This window comes from Fonsecaea multimorphosa (genome assembly GCF_000836435.1).
Source record: "Fonsecaea multimorphosa CBS 102226 unplaced genomic scaffold supercont1.11, whole genome shotgun sequence".
In the NCBI taxonomy this organism is placed as follows: Eukaryota; Fungi; Ascomycota; class Eurotiomycetes; order Chaetothyriales; family Herpotrichiellaceae; genus Fonsecaea; species Fonsecaea multimorphosa.
In genome coordinates this window covers 114867-136032 of record NW_015971645.1, presented here as the reverse complement: position 1 = coordinate 136032, position 21166 = coordinate 114867, and the positions used below count along the sequence as shown (strand labels likewise).

The following is a 21166-nucleotide window of genomic DNA, read 5'->3' as shown; positions in this document are numbered from 1 at the left end:
GATCGTCTGCGGGTATCAATGAACGAGGCAGAGAGCGAACAGACAGGAATATGCTACAGAGAGCAGAAGATGAGGAGAGGTAGGGTGGGAAAGCCTCACCGATCAGTCAAGAGATATATATGTATTATGTGCTTGTTGGCGGCGAACTTGACTGCCAACTCCTCACGATGAAAAAGGTAATGCTTTGCTCTAGCCGATACCAACACCAAAGGCCTAAGCATGTAGAGCTCGCCGTCAACTGCATTATGACACGGACGATAAGCAGATAAGGGTCTGGGAGAGCGTCTTGCTACTCGCCTGTTTCGCGGTCGCTTTCCTCTTTTCCGCATCAGAATCCATCCTCGAGCTTCTGACTGGCCTGGCAAAGTTTGCCATTTGTGGTTTAGATCTTACTCCACACTCGAGAATCAGAAAGAGAAGGTGACCACGAGCAACTGGCATCTGGGTGCTCAGCGCTTCGGGTCGCGACAAAATGGCGATTCGAACTGGACACATGCCTGTCTTAACAAGAGAGAGGAAGCAACCTGGAGCGTCATGAGGATAGCGGCGTAGAGATGTCCGGAAATGCTTAGGAAACGCTTTCAGGCCGAGAATTCTCCTCACATCCAAAGTCAAGCCATCCTGGTTGCACACAAACGAGTCGTTGATTCAAGGTTTTCCGAGCCTAAGGCTATGCTGCATAAAACGCAAGGCTATATGTCCTTTGCGGGAGGCAAGCCTACAACAAACATGAATGGGGTTGCGCGGTCCCAAAGCCACAAGGCAGTGTGGGATGCCCTTTTCCAGTTGCCTCATCTTCGCTTTCTGTACATGGTCACCCCAGTTGTCTTCTATATGTACAATGTCCACTTTCTCGGGTCGTGCTCTTCTGGAGGGGGCACCCTCAGCTCATTCCAGCACTTGGTCGTGAGCAGCGGTGAAGTCGTTTTGCCGCAGGGATCGTCTAGTGGTGTCCCGACTTTTCATCATGACCATGACTGTGCGAGTCTTTGAGGAACAGTTGCTCGAAGATAACATAGCCAGTGAACGCGACCACGGCAATTCCAAATCCGGGGAATGCTCTCTTGAATCGATTCCATCTCGTGAAAGGTCCGGTGTATCGCCATGCCTCGCTGGAGCTTTGTCAGAGTCTTGTCGCCATGATCTTGTACCTTGCTTACTATCTGCCCCACGGGTCTCGTTGCCGCCACTCCCTGCTTGTTGCTGCGTCGGTGAAGGCTTTCATGCTGAACCCGGTTGGGTTGTTCGGAGGTGCCATAATGACTCGAGGCCTGTGATTAACGGCGCTGAGGGATTGGGACCAGGAGCAGGTTAGTGTTAGGGCTCCGGAGCTCTCAGTGGAGATTCGCGTAGAGGAAAGGCCAGCTGGTCTATTGTTGAGGGTAGAGCTTGATGGATGTACAAGATCTTCGGCGCAGGAAAGCAATTGACAAGGTGATGACTGAAACAGCTCTTTGCTCGGTGAAATACGTCTGACAGGGAAATAAGGGGCTTCCAGCACGTTATTGCCCCGCCACTCCGCAGAAGCTGTTGTGTCAGACTAAATAATATTCCCGACGAGCATCAGGATACTCAGTACTTCTCCGTACTACGGCTGCGCATTCGTGGGTTGGATGTCGCACTCTTGGGCCAGACTTTGTCCCGCCGCATGTTGGCCATCAACCTTGCACCGAGTCCTGCGCAAATCACAAACACTGAACCATGACCGCTCAACAACTCTGTCTGGTAAAGTGAATGGCACCCTCGATTCTTACACTCATGGATCAGTCGGCGGTTCACCAATAACCATCTCAACCCCAATCTCCATCTTTCCACAATGAACACATTTGAAATAACATCGTCGACTGCATCTCCTCCGCACTTTCGAACTACCTGAAACTACTCGACCTTCATCATGGCTCCTCCGCGTTATGGAAATCAGTCCATGAACGGACCTTATCATATGCAACAAAATCACCTTCAGTCTCACGCGTCCTCACATCAACATGGTGCCCTGCCGCCTCCGACTCACCTCGGCACCCCGTCGTTCGGTGCCGCTGGCTCCTCTAACGCAAGTCCATTCGCTTTGGCCGGCAACTTAAACAATGGCTTTGAGCGTGGCATGCTCGATGGCGGCCTTCTTCCGAGTCAAATCGCTCAAATGGGTTTCTCAAGAGGTGGTCCAGTGCAGGGTCACCAATCGTACGATGGGTTGGGGGTGCCACTGGAGAACAAGGACGATGCTAGGATTCGGAACGTCTGGAAGCATAACCTCAAGGAAGAGATGGCGACGTTGAGACAACTTGTGGATGTCTACCCGTACATTGCCATGGTAGGCGGCTGTCTTCGTTTATGGTCATTTGTAACTGCGCTCACATGGATTGTTTAGGACACCGAATTCCCAGGTATTGTCGCGCGGCCCATCGGCCAGTTTACCACAAAAGCCGACTATCACTATCAAACATTACGGTGTAATGTCGACCTCCTCAAGATGATTCAACTGGGGATAACTCTTTTCAAGCCTGACGGCACCCTTCCTCCGCCCGACGCCGCTCCTTCGCAGAAGTCCCAGTTCCACCAAAATGCTCTAGCTACACCATGCACGTGGCAATTCAACTTTAAGTTCTCTCTGGAGACTGACATGTATGCAAGAGAGTCGACACAAATGCTTTCGAAAGCTGGCATCGACTTTGACCGGCATGCGAAGCATGGCATCGATCCCAATGACTTTGGTGCACTGTTGATCAGTTCTGGTCTGGTGCTGGACCCTGATGTTCATTGGATCTCGTTTCACTCGGGCTATGACTTTGGTTACCTCATGAAACTTATGATTTGCAAGCCCTTACCCGAGGACGAAGTAACGTTCCACAAGTATTTGGAGAGGTTCTTCCCCTCCTTGTTTGACATCAAATTCATTCTCAAGCACGCTGGTGTTAAAGGTCAAGTCAACAGCGGACAACCCCTCTCTCAGGAAGCGGCGATGATGGTCCAACGCATAATGACCAAGTCGGGTCTCCAAGACATCGCCGAAGAGCTGGCAGTGGCGAGAATCGGACAAGCACACCAAGCGGGCTCAGACTCCCTGCTTACTGGGCAGGTGTACTTCAAGATGAAGGAGAAGATTTTCAACGGCACCATTGAGGAGGAAAAGTACCGCTCTCAAGTCTGGGGACTCAATGCGCAGATGCCAACAGGTGGAAATGCGACTGGTGGGGGAGGCGCTCCAGGGGCGACACGCGACTTTAACACTCCGAACATGAATGGAGCGACCTTCTACAACCAGAATGGAACACCGACGACGCCGCAGACTGGTAATATCGGTCTGGCAGGTGGACAGGGCGGAGGAGGACCTTCTTCGCACACGCCTGTCCCTGCACATACTGGCGGCGCCGGGATGATGGGGTCCATGACACCTGGAGGGTTTGGAAATTTCCAGTACCAGAAGGCGATGAGTTAGGGGCCTTCTCCTCGAGGTCGCCGCCAGCGCAGAGGGGCCAGAAGAGGACAGGCCGGGATCATTAGTCACGGCCCTGGTCATGACCCAAATCCTGGTCTTGAGCCGGTGCATGGTCAGGGGTTTGATCCCGCTTTGGAGATGTACCAGCAGCCTCCGATTCTGTTGGATCCCGCTCCTGAAGCCGAGTTCTGGCATTGGCCCAACCTTTTTCATCCACTGCCTATGCATCATCCTCGCCCTCTCGAGCTACAGTTTTATCAGTCTCACTATTGGCAATATCCCCCGGCACCGCCACCGACGGAGCCTTGGGACCCTTGGAGTTGAAGGTGCTTTGATTTTGCGTGTACCTACTATCCACCTTTATCTCAACTCGCCGTGAGCTCTCTCTTGGCCCTTTCTCTACTGGCGGCGTGGAAATCCAAATCGAATCGAATCCAAAATGGTAGTCGGCGTTTCTGTGTTGTTATTTTGCCCACATTTGTATCCCTCTTTTGGTGGGGTCTGGTATCGGGTTGCGAATGTACGGGGTGGTTGGAAGGCATGGACGGGGGCGCGCATGGGGGTTGAAATTGTGGGGATTGGATTCAGAATGAGAGGAAGGGGAGGGAGATAACAAAGGAGAAACGGGGATATGAAAAAGGGGAGGAAAAAGCCAACGTGTATGCTTGATGCTTGCTGTCTTTGCGGCCTTGTGTTTTGTGCCGTGCGTCTTGTGTACCTAGGTATGGAGTATCCCGTCCTCGCTGTCCTTTAGCCTGGGAGCCCTGAGTCCTAAATTCTAGCTGCCAAGGCACAACATAGAGAAAGGACTTTGGTGTACCTGTCTGTCTGTCTGTCCCTCCCTTCCTGTCCGCATTCTGGCAAGAGACCACCACCCCAAACTTCCCGCATCCCCCATCTCGAGGTCCCCGTTCCTGAACCCAGAATGCAATGTAAGCCAAATAGAAAGAAGAAAAATCCAAAAAAAAGAGATGGGATTCATCAAAATCAGAGAACAGTGATCATTCATGTTTCTACCAGCCAAATCCTCATGTATATTATGCCCGTTTCGCCCGACTGGAGCGAATGCCTTTCTCCTATCCATTGCGATCCAAAAAGTCCAACGCCGGTGTGCCGAAAAGTGCATGATGCCGAACAGTGATTCTCCAGTCGTTTCTTGAGGTTACGAGGTTCATGGTGCGTCGTCTTTTTCCGTGTTTCCAAGTCCTCTCCAGAGGCTTTCCTTCGCCGGGTTGGGAGCTGATGGTCCAATCTCCTCGACGGAATGTCTTGCATGTCTCATCTCGTTTGATATCCGTCGCAATGGTAGCAAAAGTCATAGTCTGACACTGTTGTTCGCGCCCACCGGAGAGCAGACATTCGACTCTCTTGTCTCCAATTCGCCTTTTGCCGGAACCGGATTTCGTCGCCAGCTCAGCTTCCCAAATACTTCCTCCACCCATCCCTCCATACACTCCTGTGCCCTTCATCCGTCACCCCGGGCCTTTCACCAACTCTAAATCTTTCCCACCGTGCATCCCTTCCTGTCCCAATACAAATGATCGTCGAGTTGTCTATCCATCCCAAGATTCCTTTCTGTGGCCGGTTCGGCAAGGACCCAAGCGCGGGCAAGTACGACAGCGTCGAGTGATTGAAGCCAACGCTCTCATCGCCCATCTCAAAATGCGCAGATGCGAACGAGTAGATATCGGAGAAGACACGGGGCAGCAGCGGGATCTTCGAAAGGAAGCCCCATTTTTGATTTGTCGGTGGTTCCTCCTCGGCCATGGTCGGGATATGTGGCGATTGAGAGCGGCGTTGTTGGGAAGAGGGACTGAGTGGGCTGGTCGGTTGGGACTGTGAAGAGGAATTCGGTGGCAGGTCGAAGACATGCAAGGTCGATTTGTCCGAGGTGACGGCAAGCATACTGCAATCGAGAGAGATGGCGATGCTGAAGATATACGCCGGATCCACCCCACGACGCAGTTCCGCAATCTTCGTACAATTTGCTGTCGAGAAGACACGAATCAGTGTGCCCGTTTCACTCGCAGTAGCCAACAGTTGACCGTCCCTGCTCAAGTCCATTGCTCGCAGGGCAGACGTGTGCGCTGGGATGATGCTCACGTTCCCCGATCCCAGTTCCACAAGCTGTACTTTCCCCGGTGAGCGCCCCGGGAATGCAACGACTCTAGAGCCCAGACAGCACAAGCCCAGCGGGTTGTCTGCCGTCTCAAAGATGGCGGTTCTTTCAGGGGGCGAGGAGAACTTGTAGAGGTTGATGCTGTTCTGGATTGCAATGGCAATCCACGACTTGGTCAGGCGCACGCGCAGCACCGCGGTCTTTTGCTCGAGCGTGATGGCGATTTTCTGTTTGGCGTCGTCCCATATCATAACCTGTCAATTATATCAGCGTCCATCGTCTTCATCCAGTTGCCTCGTTCCGTACTTTTGTCTGAGGCCATCTGGGATTCTTGCCACCTCCAACCAAGGCCAGATAGTTATATCGCCCCAGCATTTCCGCCGTACCAATTCCGGCATTTAAGTCTGCATTTTGAATCAGAACGGCGAGGGTCCGAAGGAAGTCATGAGGAGGGTGGTACCTCTGGAAGCCTTGAGTTCGCAGGGATCCGAATTGAAGACTGGAGAGAACATCAACACTCGACAAGGTCATTACGCGGAATGGAAGGAGGGATTTTGCTTATACATACCACAGAAGCCCGTGTCGAGGCCAATAGCGAAGCAGCTCGCATCGCTGTTGAACGAGGCTGAGAGCGCAATGGGCCCTGCCGACTCATCGATGACAGGACGGGTATTCATAATGAAATTGGAGGCCAATGATGGACAACAATGCGATCATTGTGAGCAGAGACGAGGAGGGTCGATCAGGGAGTGAGCAGATCCGATATGGGATTGTTGGACATTCCCATGTTGTTTGTTGGTAAGATGTTGCGCAATGCTGCGCCAGACTGGATGGACGTACTCAGCAAGATCATCAAACAGCACAAGCGTGGGCAGAAACACCCACCACGCTGGCTAACCAACAATATGACGCAGGTGGGCACCTGAAGCCTAGTAGCCTGGTGATAGCTGGGAACACAGGGCTAGAGCCTAGTAGGCATGCCTGGCGACTGGCGAGCTGGGTGCCTATCGCGCAAGGGTCCTGTAGCTGGGAAAGAGCTTGGGGGGTGTGGATGGGCTCGCTAGGCTTGGCGGACCCGGCGGGTTAGCCGCACCAAGCAGAGTTGCTCTTCGCCCCAGCTTGCCGGCCCTAGGCTCCGCGAGGCACCTAACAATGCGGACCCCCTGCTGATTGAATGCCCCGTCAGAAGGGAGGCGAGACGGTCAATTGGCACGGTTGTGTGGCTGTGTCATCCGAAGTCATCCAACATTCTTCCACAGCTTTGGGCAAGATGTCATGACCTGCCCACGCGACCTGATTGCTGAGAGATCAAATAGCCGTGAGGACCCCATGATAATTCCTTCTCACAGTCACCACAGGGGCACAACGGCTGTCCATCACATCAATCAAGCTGCAATAGAATTCCCATCATCCCTGACTTAGGGACACTGGGCTCGATGTGGACTTGAGCTGGTCCTCGACATGCACCACAATGAGGTAAAAGAATTCAACAACCAGAGACGTCTTCTTCGTCACCGACAACGATGTCGTCAAGAGCAAGCGAGGAGAGTTATCTCTCGCCAAAGCCGTGGCGAGCTGGAGATCCCTGGGGTTCAGCAACGAAGCTCCCAGGCGCTTATCCGCCATCGCCCGAACTACATGAAGTCGATCACTCCGGACCTCAATCACTATCGGCTGCTGTCAAGGCTCGAAAGGACGAATACATCCGCAAGAAGTCTATGAAAATCAAAGTCGGCACTTGGAATGTTGCTTCAATCAGTGGAACCGAGAGAGATCTGGGTGCTTGGTTTGTTGGGGGAAAAGGCGTCAAGGGCCTTTCGCAGAACTTATCGGGCCTCTCAGTCGAGGACAGTGATGACGATTCTGACAGTGACAGAATCGAGTCTGTCGAGGCTCAAGAGGCACGTGTGGCAAGAACAAGAAAGAGTGTCACCATACCCTTGGATGATGCTCCAGCCGAGCCACATCACGAGCAGATCGACCTGTACGTGCTAGGACTACAGGAAGTCATTGACGTGACTTCCATGACCGAAGCCATCAAACCTTACACAGACCCAAACCCTGCCAAGAAGTGGAAGAAGTCTTTGAGACGAGCTTTGCCAAAGGGATACAAGAAAGTGGCCGAAGAACAACTGTTTGGTTTACTTCTCCTCATTTTTGCATCTCCTGAGTTGGCGCCCAGCATTAGTTCAGTAAGTACGACGTCCGTCGGGACTGGTCTGATGGGCTATTTCGGCAATAAAGGTGCCGTTGCTGCGAGGCTCGTGGTTGCGGAGGCGACCAAACTCTGCTTTATCAACTGTCATCTGGCTGCTGGTGCAGATCAAGCAGCATTGGCTCGCCGTATCTGGGACACCAGTCAGATTTTGAGCAAAACCCGATTTTCTCCGGTCACGGACAGCGAGGTCATTGAGCCTAGAGAAGAAAGGATTGGGGATGAGGACTTTGCATTCTGGTTTGGCGACCTCAACTATCGGCTGGACGATGTCCCCGGTCAGGATGTCAGAAGATTGCTATTGCTGCACACGCAGAACGAGTACGACGTCCAAAACAAATCGAAGCGCAAAATCGACAGTGAGCTGGGTTACGTGTCTGCCTCGACCAGCGATCCGCATTTACCGGCTCCGAACCCGAACTATGAGTACAAAGATGCAGAAAGACCGGCCTCGGAAAGCACCGCTGAACCAGAATTAGACCCCAAGTCTGACCCTGCTTCACTCCATACCACTCTTCAGTCTCTACTGGCCCACGATCAACTGCGCGCGCAACAAAAGCTGGGCCACGCGTTTCACGAAGGGTGGCGGGAAGGAGAGATCAACTTCTTGCCCACTTACAAATATGATGTGGGTAGTGTTGGCATGTTTGACTCGGGAGACAAGAAGAGGAGTCCTAGTTGGTGCGACAGGATTCTGTATAGAACTCGTCGCGACAAGGTCATATTTGAAGAGAGGGCCCGGCAACTCGAGGAAGCACGCAAGAAGGATGCTTCAATGAAAGCCCGCGGGATCGACGAAGCCACCGCGGAGCACGACGTCCTGTTTGATTATGATCCCGATACAGATGGACTTGCGTATGGCGATGACTACGACGAATACGACGAGACGCAGGATGTGCTTCATGATGCAGAACTCGTGCAGTCACACGAGGACTATGGGGACATGATTGAAATAAACAGCTACATCTCACACCAGCGGATACTCTCATCCGACCACAAGCCACTGAACGCCGTTTTCACTATACTGTACGACGCCGTCATCCCCGAACTCAAGGCGAAAGTACATCAGGAGGTGGCCAAACAGTTGGACAAGGCAGAGAATGAGGGCCGTCCATCGGTAACCGTGGTAGTGGACAATCATTCCGAAGAGCCGATTCCGAACGCTGACGGTGCGGCAGACATGAATGTCGTACACTTCGGTGAAGTTCGATATGGTGTCAGGAAGACGAGAATGGTCACTATAGCGAACACAGGGCAAATCACGGCCAAATTTTCTTTCGTGGAACATCCACTAGACTCGGGCAAAGATGCACGTGCAGTACCGAGATGGATTGAACTCAGCGTCGAACCTGGCTCTCTTCATCCTTCAGAGGGTGGCGAGCACAAAGGGACACGTGAAATTGTCCTGTCTCCCGGCGAAACCACGGTTGTCGACCTGACTATTGACATTTCGGATGGCGAGTTAGTACGGGAGTTGAATGACGGGACCACAGACCTTGAAGACGTGCTCGTCCTGAGGGTCGAAGATGGTCGAGATCACTTCATACCTGTCAAAGGCACATGGCTTCAGTCTTCGTTCTTCCGTACGCTTGACGAGTTGGTGTTGGCACCCGAAGGCGGCGTGCGACAGTTCCCCCGGCCCCAGAAGGCGAATGGGTCGGGACCAAACACGGAGACTACAAACTCGGCTGCTCATCACTCGGCTCCCAAGGAACTGTATACGCTGACTGAAATCCTCCCCATTTATATTGAGCGATCAACAGCAGAATGGGGAATGTTGCATGAAGGGGAAACGCCGCCGTGGCAACATGAGAATGGAGGTGCGTCTTGGCCTTTCAGTGCTGACACTTGGAGCTTGCCCAAAGGCGAAGAACGGACCGAACTGTTGGTCGGGGCAAGGGAAGCATTGGACAACGCAAATCGCTTGGACATCAATTTCACACCGGATGTTCCGAGCATCGTTCGACTGGAAGTACTCGCCGAAACCCTCATATCCTTCCTTCAGTCCTTGAGAGACGGCATAGTCCCTGCGGGGCCGTGGGCCGAGGTCGAGGGGAGGTTGAACTCTTTAGAAAAGGGGAAGACGCAGCTGGCACCCCAAGAGATCCAGGACTTGGTCATGGACGCCTTGTCTTCTTCTGCGGTGCATAGCGTGTCGCTTACATTTATCACGTTTTTGCTGATCAGAATTGTCAACGAGATGATGACAAACGGTGCTCCAGCTCCTGGTTCGGCCACACCGACTACACCGACCTCTTCGAGTCGGACCTCGTTTGGACGGTCGAGAGCGTCCACCGTCTCCAGCGACTCGGGTCACAGGCTTTCGACATCGACACAAGAAACGACATCCAGCAAGAGAAGTCTCTTCCCGGCACTGCGTCGACGCCGCACGAATAGCATCTCATCTTCGTCTGCGACATCAGAGACGGGTGCAGAGACGGCGGCAGCGGCTGCAGAGCGACGGAAGAAGCTGGTCAATGCCTATGTTGAAGTATTTGCCCCTGTTGTCTTTAGGGCTGAAAATGAAGGGCGGCTCAAGGGCAAAGACAAGAAGGCGTTGGACGCTCGCAAGAGACGAATACTCGAGGCATTTCTCAGCGAAAGGCAGTTCTGAGGGCGTGCATGTCTCGCGTTTGGATACGGCATGCGAGCGGCTTCCAATAGATACCAGATAGACGTGCAAATTCAGATTTCCTTTTCTTTTCCTGTGTGACCAAGATACCTACCATAATGGAGAGTCCAAGTCACTGCTCACATGGCACATACCCTAGTTTCTGTTCATCAAACGAGACTCCGCTGGCAAGGTATTTAGCTCGTGCTGGGAATTCCCCTTTTGCCATCAGACGAGGCTGAACTGAGTTCTCGCCGAGTCGGGCTCGTGAGTAATTAGAGCCTGAGCAGAGCAGAGCCTTGTAGGATAAAGGACGCTGTGACGTCAACGTCTTGGCATCAACGGGCACCTCGGAAACTTCTCCTTTTCGTTTCTTTTCTTTTCTTTTCATCTCAGCTTTCGTAAGGGCCAACAAAAATCGCTCGCTTTTTGTCATCCCCAGAATGATGTCTTCTGTGATCCTAGTGTCCTAGTGGGTTCCAATCCCCATTGGTCGATTCGCCCATGTCATTCACAATGTTGCGCCCTTTGCTCGAACTGGTCGCGTGCCGCCCGGGAGAAGCTTGAAGATGTTTTTTGCGCGGTTTTAGTACCTAGGTACCTAGAGAGGACCGCACAATGACGGCACGCGGCTCTGTGTTCTTTTTTTTCGCGCGAGATTATTGTCTAGGTACCTAAGGTGAGCACCGAATGAGAAATATACCTAGGTATATATAACCCCCCCATGTCAGTCCATCGTCTAGAGAGCGAGACAGGTCTACGCATCTGCAGCATTCAGCGTCATTCACCACCATTAGAACCCACTAAAGCCCAAGCCCGATAACTCCAATCGGATATTTTCACGACCAAAGGGAGAGGCAAAACAGAGTAAACAATCCAAAGTTATCGAACTCGTCAAAACTCATCAAAACACTTCCCTTACCCTCCACCCTTACTTTCCAAAACACCCCGTACTATATCATACCCATACCCCTATCCTCCGACCACGATGTCCGCCCTCAAGAAATACGTCCCCTCATTCCTCCTGCCGACCGACCACCCCCAAAAGCCCGGGCGCATCTACGACGTGCCTCTCCGGAGACCGCTCTTCCACAAGGCCCAGCCGGGCAACGAGCACAGCGCCACCGCTGAGGCCAGCCGCAACAACAGCGTCGCGAGCGAGGAACAGCGCAGGAGAAGTTCCGCCGCTGAATCGAGGAGGGAGAGCTGGCATCCCGGCATGGCCTTTGAGGGGTTGAAGGCGAAATTGCACCTTTAAATGTCTAAGTGAGGTGACTAACTTCTGTAACATTACGATATGTCTCGTTTGTACGACTATGTATGTCTACTGATGGGTTGGTGGGTCGGTTTCATTTTTAATTGCTAGCAAGCGAGATGGGGTTTGGGGACAAGGTTTGTCTTGTATAGCGAGATCCAGAGGATTGGAAATTAATGAATCGTGCCCATATGGCCGTTCACCTGGCGGGTTTCCCGCCTTCGGGGATTAGCATAGAGAGATAAGTAGTTGCTGTTGTTGACTTCTCAGACGAAATTGTCAGTGATACTTCGGTCATATCGTAAGTATTATATCTCGGAGGGAAGAAACCTTCTATGTTGATGAATCATGGGTGGGTTGATTCGATACACAGCTCCAGTAACGCAGCCAAAGCAAATTCTTTCCTTCGGTGCTACGATTTCGGCGTGAACCTCGCGACGATCCAGTTCAGATCATTCTCGTGAGGCAGCGGCCACTTTGCATAGTAGTACCACTTCTGGTCGTCTATATCCCACTTGCGCTGTGGCACAAAAGCTCCAACGGTGTAGTAATTGTCGCGCATATAAAGTGGTTGATAGCTCGGGGGCCCCTTACGATCCAGGAACTCGTCAGTTCCAGCAGCGGCTTCTGCGTCGGTAAGATGATACAGACGAGACTCCGGTTTTCTGGCTTTGTCTCCTTTCTTCTCCCATTTCCCAAATCGGATGATGGTGCGGATAGTTGTGTCGAGGTGCATTTGCAGGATCCGTGCATGGGTGAGCGGGCTTTTCGTCGCTTTCGCAACGATCGCAGCGTGCCGATCCAGCAACTTAACGTTCCAATCCGGGTTCCGTCCAGGAGGTATCACTGGTAACGGTTCGCGGTTCTCTAGGTTCTTCTGCCAGTAGGCGAGGTCGAGAATAATGTTGAGGTTGTTCCACGAAAGGACGCAACTCACACACGTGCACAGACGCGACGAATCAATCTGCTTGATATGTTGGTATTGGATCTTGTGGATTCGACCTCGGCCCTGCCGTTGCTCATTCATAAGCGCTGGTCGAGCGATCGAGGGAACTTGGTCGAGTGACACGGGTGGCGGAAAGCACTGCCTGAGTGTCCAATAGCGACGGTTCATAATGTCGTCGGCGATTGATCGTTCGTTGTCCAAAATGAACATGTGCATGGACTTGTTGAGAAGAAGCAAGTTGACGATGTCAGTAGGTTGCAAGAAGCTCAGTATCATGGAGAGCAACTCCTGAGGGAGATCGAGGAATGAGTGGACATCGGAGTGCACTTTCCGGGCCTGCTTTTTTTGCTGTCGTCTTTGAAGGCGGGCTGTCTTCTTCGAATGCAATGCCAGGGCTGCCGTAGTGTCGACTAGAGGTTCATTCTCCGCAACGACTTTCTGTCGCCTCCAGGCCACATTGTTCACATAGTGGATGGGCACGTCGTTTGATTGATCACTCGTCTTTGCTTCGGAAGTATTGGTTTGGCGGGCGACACCGTTGACATTCGACGGGCCAGTTGCGTCTTCGACGGGGTCAAATGTTTTAGGCACATGCGAATCCTCACGGTTTTTGGTAGGTGAACGCTCAACAACATGGCCTGGTCCTCCTGGCATCACCACTGCTTCGGCTTGTTGGATTGGACCAGCCTGGGATTGGATATTCGGAAGCGCCGCAATGGAATCCCGGGTAGACACAGGTCGAAATATCGTGTCTGATTGGTAAGGGAAAAATGGATATAAATTGAAGGGCGGGCCGAAGCTGATGCCGAGGCTGAGAGTGACGAGGCTGTGGCATCGGATGTGCAGATTGCCAAGAATGACGTCGCCGCACCTTGAATGCTACTAGTATTGACCTCGCGAGCCAACTTCAAAAATAAGTGGCATAATTATGCGTCTTACGAAAAGAGGGTACGCCGGCAATAAAGTAGAAGTGATTAACTATTAGCTATTAGATTATCTCCCCTTATATAGGGTATTCTATCTACTCTTAAGTATAGCGGGATCCTTATACTTATTACTAGATACTGGCTATTACTAAATAGGTGGTCCTCTCGTCGTTATTCAGCACTCTGTGTCACACTGCCATTTATTTCTGAAGTTGGCTTGCTCGTTGACCTCAGCTCAATGACCTCCTGCCATCCACCATATCCATTTGCGTCAGCGTCTGCTGCTCGCCATGATGGACATGGGAAAACCAACAATGTCTCACTCTTTACAGATAGAGATTCCCCTTCCATCTCCAGTCCTTGACAAGCTTAACATGACACCTTAAGCGATACATTGGTGGCTATAGACTGGCTACTACCCCAGCGAAGTCCAAGCTTCTACTCTTGCAATTGTGCCAAGTCAACCAAGGACGTAGACAAGCGCGCCGACACACGCTCGACTATACGACAGAGTTTGAGTGCGGCTTTAACGATCCACCGCAAGACTTTCAAACAACCTCAGCAATCCGAAAATTCAGCGAGTCTGTCGATAATGAGTCCGCAGAGCTCGATGAAACTAATGGTATCATCTTGAAAGAGGGGACTACACTAGCCGCTGGATCGAATGCGAGTTACAGTATCGCGTTCTTGGTCACCCAAGCAAGTGTCAAAATCGGCAATTCGTATATGGTGGCCATGACCGAAAATCTCACCGAACCCGCCAAGTCGACAACAGAAATAAGTAGCATAGGGTTAACGAGAACTGGCGTACGACAGGGTAGCAAATTAAAAGTGATTAACCATTAGTTATGGGGTTAGTATCAGTTTAGAAGGGGTGTCCAATCTATTCTTGATCAGCGGGATCCCTACACTTATCACCAAGTATTAGCTGTTTTCTTCCACGGTGGCCTCCTCGTCGTTAACTATGTCAGACTGTGCCGTTTATTTCTGACGTCGGCTCGTCGCACAGTCAGCATACAAAAAGAAGCATGGAAGCCTCAATCATTCTATGCCCAAGATCTAGAGAAGTACCTATGTCTGGCAATCAAAGCGCCGTACAGCACCATCTATAGGCGACGGCTCCAATTTCAGACAGCCGCAAGGCCCGGAAAACGTTACTTATATGCCACGCACTACTCACGCTGTTTCGCCGGCGTCGATTCAATGTGCCTGGATGGGAGAGAAAGATAGAGTGCCGAATGTATGATAGAGCTATATGTGTAGAATCCGTATCTATGCCCGCTGAGGATATCTCGGAATACAGAAGGTCGGCCTCATCTCAAGCTCGATGGAAGCAAGGTTTTGACAACAAAGGCAAGGCTTGAGATCCCCGGCGTCCATCCAATCAAAGACCGCGAGGCTCGCCCTCCAGCCTGCGACGAGGCTGCGGAAATGAAAGCTCCACCGAGAAAAACCGGGGACATAATTCAAAGAATGGTCATGCCACTCACTCACTCACTCACTCACTCCGCCGCCTTGACCTGCCTACCTACCTCTCTCCCTCTCTCTTTCCGTCACACACAGTCTCGCTACTCTCCTTCTCGAGTCTCTACACTGACGGACGAGATCACCTACAGCTTCCGTCCCTACCGGACCGCCGTCCTACTTCTATTTCATCTCCGCCAATTCATCCATTGTGCCACGAAAGCAGCTTGCCTTAACATCAACTCGGAACATCCCTAAGTCGAGACGCTCCAGCTCTTCTACGCACCCGTTCACCTTCTGGAAGAAAGAACCTAGATGCTCGCAGAGCGACAAGGGCGGTGATGGTTGTTCGCAAATTCCTCGAGCGCACGCTGCGCGGGACGAATCTCGAGATCTTCAAGGTACTTACCTACATACCTACCTACCTACCTACCTCCAACCCCATCCGCCTTCCTCTCCCGATGCCCACCACCCCATCCCATGCTCTCTACTCTTCTCTTCCTTGTTCCCCTTTCTATCTCCGCCACCTCCACCACCTCCATCCTTCCTCCCCTTCCTTTCCCTCCTACATTACTAATTCCTCTATCCGTCTTTTGTCTACACAATAGTTCGGCCTCTACCTCTCCTTCCCCATCGGCTACATGTACTACTTCGGCACCAACCTGGAGAACCGCTTCGCGGTGCCGGGCTTCTGGCCCACGCCCGAACAATCCCACAAAATCCCCTACGACAAGGACGAGATCCGCGCCGAGATCGAGCGCCACCAGCGCGTCATGCGCGAGCAGCGCGAGCGACGACAGCGGACTATTACCACCGACGAAGCGGCGCTGGACCAGGCCAAGGTGGCTTTCGCCGCGCAGAGATCCCGGAGTAGTAGTAGTAGCGAGGAGAGCGGCCATGTGGGCGAGGACGAGCAGAAAGAGACTGTCTGATATTTCTTGTTCCTCACCTATGAAAACACATTGGCTGGAGGTCCTGGCTTCGTCATGAGTATTTATCTAGATTTACAAGGGCATGGCGACGGTGCAACCGGCAAGGATTTGAACGGACATTTTGTGGTATATGATGCATTGGGAGCATCCATCTCTACACAGACAAATGGAAAATGCATTGCGCCATGAGACACCCTAGGGCGGACTACTATACTGTACATTTACACCGCTTTGGGCTTGTACATTCCAACGAGGCTAAAAGTACATGGACCAGTGGGCGGCGGGTTTGTGCCGACCGAGAAGCAGTGACAGAAACAGCTGTATAATTAAGGTGTCGTGGTTGATTGATAGAGTCTGTATCAACACCGGAGAAGCAGTCCACTCGATTCAAACACGCTTGACAAGTTCGAGCTCCCCAAAAATCAGCAATCTTGCGATTGAATGTTTGAAACAGTCAGCGCATGAACGCCGAATCGAGATTGTCCGTTCTGACCTTATGAGGTAGCAACGCGCCGCGTACATCAGAAGTTTTGTTACCCTGAATGCTCAATACCGAACACCATGACCATGAGTACACCAGCTCCAATAAAGCACATAGGGGGTATCATCAAAGTATCAAAGTTCTTTTAAGGTTTCCCTGGCTGATTCCACCACCCGCAGAGTTGGCTTCACAACCGACTCGATTGCTTCGGAAGTAATGCTCAGCCCGTCTGCCGTGAGAGCCATTGCCTCCTCTGACAGGTTTGTCGATGTCTTGTAGGCGAATTCACCGGAGATATAATAGCAGATACGGTGATAAATGACGACAATGTGATTAGGGAGGTAGAGGGTTGCGGCGGTGACCAGCATCGAGACCAGCAGGAACAGGATCAAATCTGCACACAGGGTTGTCAGCTCTGGATGAAAGAGAGCGCAGCAGGCAAGGAAACGCACTGAAAATGAACTTCTCCGTCGGGGTGAGCATGTAGAGGGAGAAAGTGACTTCGTATTGGTATTTCTTCAGCTGCACCCAGTGAAGGAAAGACGACAACTGCGATCTTTTACCCTCCTTAGCGACTTTGGCATAGTCGGGAACGGGCATTGCGAAGGTGAGAAAAGGCATCGGCATGAAATTCGAGGTGGACGGTTAGAGAGGACTGAAAAAATGCGGTTTGCGGTGGTCGACGATATATGGGGTACCGAGTACTTCTGTCCCGGCGGTTCTAAAGGGGACTTTGAAAGTTCCGAGGGGAGGCAAGGGTAATCCAATGAGGACACGGGTCTCTTGGGTGAAAATGTCGCGGTGTGTAATTAGGAAACGAGCGCGGCGAATGGTGAACGAGGGTGAGGGTGAGGGCGAAGGCGAAGGCGAAGTTGGCGGTGGGCGAAAAAAGGAGGCTCAGCCAAAAACTCAGCAACGCAAGACGCTGAGTGAGAAAAAGGGCTAGGGCGAAGGTGGTAGTAAGGACAGATTGTCGAAGGGGTCAGGGTATTGGATCGAGCAAAACCGAGTTCAAGCGAGCGAAAGGGATTAGTTTTCACAAGAAAGTCGAAGGGAGATGAGATGGTCGGTGTTGCTGAAGTGCGAAGGGAGCGAAAAGACACCGTCACCACCGTGGGATTGAAAGAATTTTGGCAAGTGACGCCAATGATCGCGCCTTTGTTTAGCGACCCCTGCAACGCGTAGAAGCCCAGGTGGGTGCCAGGGTGCACCCACCTGGGTGGGAGGGCGGGAGATGTGTGGGTGAATGGCGCCAGTAATGTTTAGGTAGGTGCAAGATCGCTAGAAGAAGAGTGAGTGGGCGGCACAGGTGGCTTCCCCGTGGCGTGAGCATTGGGACCCACGGGCTAGTTAGGTAGGTTAGGTAAGTGATTAGCTAGGCGTACGAGGGTACCTAGGTGGGTTCTAGGTGCTCGGTGCTCGGTAGGGGGCCCTCTACTGGTAGTTACAGGGAGGAAGCACCTGGAAATTCGGTTATGCTGGTGGGAGGCTCGGTACCTAAGTAGAGTAGGTGCGCCTATTTCCCGCCTGCCAGCCTTCCTGAGGGGGTAAAAGGTTGAATTACTTAACCACTGACGGTTACCAACAGCACCACTCTCCCGACCATCTCTTCGGACATTTCATCTTCAATCACTACTACAACACGTCCTGCCAACGGCAAACCTGCGGCTGACTCAAAATCTCATCCACTCAATGCTGCATGATGCAGACATCACATAGCATCCCGAGGGCCCACCCTTACGCTCATCTCGGACCGCTAAGCCCTCCCCCTTGCGAGATCTTAATCAAGCTCCAGCTTATATTTTCCCCATATATATCTACTCATCAACATCACTTTCGGCGCGGAGATGATTTTCTCAGAGGACCGGCCGATAACCTCTCTGTCCGCACCAGGTCTTTGTGCAAGAAATGTGCCTCTGCGGCTCGGAACGGGTGTCATCATGGCGAGATGGGTATCCTCACTCGTTTTCTTAGCTCCAGGCCTCAGCATTTCCATGCTCCTTGACTCGTGGACTTGCCATGCCCAGACATTCCCATGCAAATGCAAGAACGGGAGTCCATTTTGCACTGCCTCGCTGACTGATCCACTCTGTCTAAGACTTATCCGGCTGCGTCCGGCTCTGGGTTGCCCATTGGGCGTCTCGGCGTCTGGCCAGGTGCAAATGCCCCTGCACATCATTGTACTCGTATGCGCCAAGGAGCTTGAGCTAAAGCTTGTGGAATTGATGATGTTGGAAGCGTGGGTTACGCAAAACTAATCTGCTACCAATTTCATTGAGAATGAACAACAAGCCCGAGTTCACCGGACCGTCGGACAAATCCCTCAGCCTTATATCGAAGCTCCAGCCTTGGCCGCACAAGGCTGAACCCGTGTATTATGCATTGATATACCAGTTACCTACTACCGGAACCCCCAACTCCCGAGTCCAGCGAGATTGGACTCAACTTAATTCATGCTCGATTGAAAAAGAAAAGAAAAAGAAAAACAGGGTGGGGAATGTTTTGAAGAGCCTGTAGTTTGAGATGTACAGAGGAGCTTCTCTAACCAACACTCGTTGACGACATCGATCGAATTCATGGGTAAGTTGTACACTACTACTGCTGGGGCAGCTCCTTTTGACGACTCGGATTACATGTCATCGATTTCATATATGGACCATTCCACTATCCGGACAATGAAAAGGGGGAAGTCTGGCTTGCGCCAGAACAATATGTCCCATTTCCCCCTTGATGCCGTGGTGAGGAAGTGATATTATGCAATCTTCTTGCGAGGAACAGGTGAGTCGAGTTGTGGGTCGTCAAAGCTCATCTTCCAGCGAAAGAAATCAATCATCGAACCTGTCTAGCTATCGTCTATGCATGCGTGATTTGTTACCAGCCCTCTGCGCTCCTTCCATCTATTTCTTTAGACCTGTCCCACGCAGACTAGTGGGCTCCTGTCTACCTGCTGCTGCTCTAGCCACTCCAAACATGGCTCGTCCTGAAGGGGCAAACGACCATCAAGAAAACGAAAAGAAAGAAATCCCTTCAAGCATGACTTCTTTTTTCGACACCCATGCCTGTCCTACGTCCATCCATCTCAAGCCTTGCCGTCCGAGAATTGCACGACGGCCCACTTCCCGCTCCACGCCCACATTCTCGCTCCGGAATCGCCTCCGCCGCCTTGCGTCGCACGGATCTCCTCGTCCTTCCCCTCGGGCAACCCGACGACGACGTCTGCCTTGCATGTCCGCAGCGCGAGCACTCGGATGCCCGACGACGGACCAAGCGGGCCGATTGCCTCGGTGAAGGGTGTGGTGGCGGGCCAGGCAGCCTGTAGCAGCAGCAGCGCGTTAGCCCGACTCTCGCTTGACTCTGTGGCGATGGCAGAAATAAGGAATGGACGGGTGGGTGGTTATGAACCTCGTATGTATGGATGAACGAGATAGGTATGTTTAGGCTCACGCGGGGAATATGTGTAGAATCGGGGGAAGGGGGAAAAGGGGTGGAAAAGGGGTGGAAAAGGGAAAACATACATCTCCAGTCAACTTCCTGTAGTTCAAGTCGCCCTTGAAAATGACCAGTTCGCTCTCCTTGAGATCCTCGACCAGCGCGGGCGCGACGTGCGGCATGCGCCAGAAGCTCCCCGCGTGGGTCCAGAACCGATTGGGACGGAGGATCAACTTGCCCTCGCTGTGCAGGTGGCTCCAGTGGTCGAAGAGGAACTTGATGTTGGCAGCCTCTTCGTCCGACAGCGGGGCTGGCGACGATGACGAGTTGTTGTCAGCGTTGTTGTTGTCGGCATTCTCGTAGAAGGCCTTCGGGTCCGCCATGGCCTGGAGCAGGGCCTGGAAGTCGCGGGGCACGACGTCGCTCACGAACCAGGGGATGTCCTTGGGATGCAGGACGACCTCGGTGGCCAGGCCCGTGGCGAGCAAGTAACCGGCCAGCACGAGGTCGACGAAGAGCTCGAAGCCCGCGTTGTCCAGCACGATGTCGACGCGGCGACGCCGCGGCCGCTCCTTGTGACCGGCCGCATCGTTATTCAGCACCTGGAACGCGCGGCCCAGGTCGTTGACCAGGATGTTCTTCTCCGACTCCCTGCGCGCGGAGCTGCCCTGCAGCTTCTGGATGTCCTCGTACGTCAGGCTGGTCAGGAGGCTGAGGTCGGTGGCGTTTCCCCAGAGGCAGATCTCGGCCATCTCGACGAACAGCAACTTCTCGGCCTCGGCGATCTGCTGGGCGTCCGTCACCCCGGCCGCCACGGGCGCCTGGGCCGCCGAATCCCGAATCTGCGTCATGATCTCGCGGTACCTGGCCGCGAGCTCCAGCACCGCGGGGCGCGACGACTTGAACGTCTCCATCTTCTGCCGGTAGAACGGGTCGTAGTCGCGCCACGCCTTGGTCTTGGCCGTCGAGAACAGCGTCGCCACGCGCCGGTACAGGTAGCATTCCGAGAACAGCCACTCGGCCTTGTGCCACGTCGGCGGTCCCCGCGCGGCCAGCTCCTGGTTGTATCCCTCAACGTCCGGGTACCCGTCGTCCGGGATCGGCGACAGAGGCCGATTATGTTGCAGCTCGTACTTCAACGAGCCCAGCGTTGAGATGATGGATTTGCCCTCGGCTAAGGCATCCTTTTCCGAGTCTGGCAGCTTGGACACGGTCCGATGAACGTCGTCTATGGCGCCTGTGACGATGGCCGGCCATCGCTCCCGCGCAGACTTGTGAGCGAAGGATGTCGGGTCCGATGTCTGGTAGGTCGGCACTTTGGGATCGTACTCCATTCTTCCTTTGCTGGGGCG

At 52.8% G+C, this 21166-nt stretch overlaps 9 protein-coding genes across 9 annotated transcripts; 4 read left to right on the top strand and 5 right to left on the bottom strand.

Annotated features, from left to right (window-relative positions):
- Positions 1 to 943: 943 nt before the first annotated feature.
- Positions 944 to 1258, bottom strand: Z520_06042 (uncharacterized protein; the record flags this gene model as incomplete). Its single annotated transcript, XM_016776545.1, has 2 exons — positions 944 to 1112; positions 1161 to 1258. The coding sequence occupies 2 exons, from the start codon at positions 1256 to 1258 to the stop codon at positions 944 to 946; spliced, it is 267 nt and encodes an 88-aa protein (XP_016632087.1).
- Positions 1259 to 1894: 636 nt separating this feature from the next.
- Positions 1895 to 3436, top strand: Z520_06041 (uncharacterized protein; the record flags this gene model as incomplete). The annotated part of the gene is made up of 2 exons (XM_016776544.1): positions 1895 to 2311; positions 2369 to 3436. 2 exons carry the CDS (start codon positions 1895 to 1897, stop codon positions 3434 to 3436), a joined length of 1485 nt encoding a protein of 494 aa, XP_016632086.1.
- Positions 3437 to 4849: 1413 nt separating this feature from the next.
- On the bottom strand, positions 4850 to 6232 carry Z520_06040 (uncharacterized protein; the record flags this gene model as incomplete). The annotated part of the gene is made up of 4 exons (XM_016776543.1): positions 4850 to 5809; positions 5862 to 5959; positions 6016 to 6054; positions 6124 to 6232. The coding sequence occupies 4 exons, from the start codon at positions 6230 to 6232 to the stop codon at positions 4850 to 4852; spliced, it is 1206 nt and encodes a 401-aa protein (XP_016632085.1).
- An 846-nt stretch (positions 6233 to 7078) lies between these two features.
- Positions 7079 to 10384, top strand: Z520_06039 (uncharacterized protein; the record flags this gene model as incomplete). Its single annotated transcript, XM_016776542.1, has 1 exon — positions 7079 to 10384. One exon carries the CDS (start codon positions 7079 to 7081, stop codon positions 10382 to 10384), a length of 3306 nt encoding a protein of 1101 aa, XP_016632084.1.
- Positions 10385 to 11369: 985 nt separating this feature from the next.
- On the top strand, positions 11370 to 11639 carry Z520_06038 (uncharacterized protein; the record flags this gene model as incomplete). Its single annotated transcript, XM_016776541.1, has 1 exon — positions 11370 to 11639. The coding sequence occupies one exon, from the start codon at positions 11370 to 11372 to the stop codon at positions 11637 to 11639; it is 270 nt and encodes an 89-aa protein (XP_016632083.1).
- A 409-nt stretch (positions 11640 to 12048) lies between these two features.
- On the bottom strand, positions 12049 to 13236 carry Z520_06037 (uncharacterized protein; the record flags this gene model as incomplete). Its single annotated transcript, XM_016776540.1, has 1 exon — positions 12049 to 13236. The coding sequence occupies one exon, from the start codon at positions 13234 to 13236 to the stop codon at positions 12049 to 12051; it is 1188 nt and encodes a 395-aa protein (XP_016632082.1).
- Positions 13237 to 15313: 2077 nt separating this feature from the next.
- Positions 15314 to 15904, top strand: Z520_06036 (uncharacterized protein; the record flags this gene model as incomplete). The annotated part of the gene is made up of 2 exons (XM_016776539.1): positions 15314 to 15373; positions 15581 to 15904. 2 exons carry the CDS (start codon positions 15314 to 15316, stop codon positions 15902 to 15904), a joined length of 384 nt encoding a protein of 127 aa, XP_016632081.1.
- Positions 15905 to 16519: 615 nt separating this feature from the next.
- On the bottom strand, positions 16520 to 16985 carry Z520_06035 (uncharacterized protein; the record flags this gene model as incomplete). The annotated part of the gene is made up of 2 exons (XM_016776538.1): positions 16520 to 16779; positions 16838 to 16985. 2 exons carry the CDS (start codon positions 16983 to 16985, stop codon positions 16520 to 16522), a joined length of 408 nt encoding a protein of 135 aa, XP_016632080.1.
- Positions 16986 to 19464: 2479 nt separating this feature from the next.
- On the bottom strand, positions 19465 to 21148 carry Z520_06034 (uncharacterized protein; the record flags this gene model as incomplete). Its single annotated transcript, XM_016776537.1, has 2 exons — positions 19465 to 19698; positions 19901 to 21148. 2 exons carry the CDS (start codon positions 21146 to 21148, stop codon positions 19465 to 19467), a joined length of 1482 nt encoding a protein of 493 aa, XP_016632079.1.
- Positions 21149 to 21166: the final 18 nt, after the last annotated feature.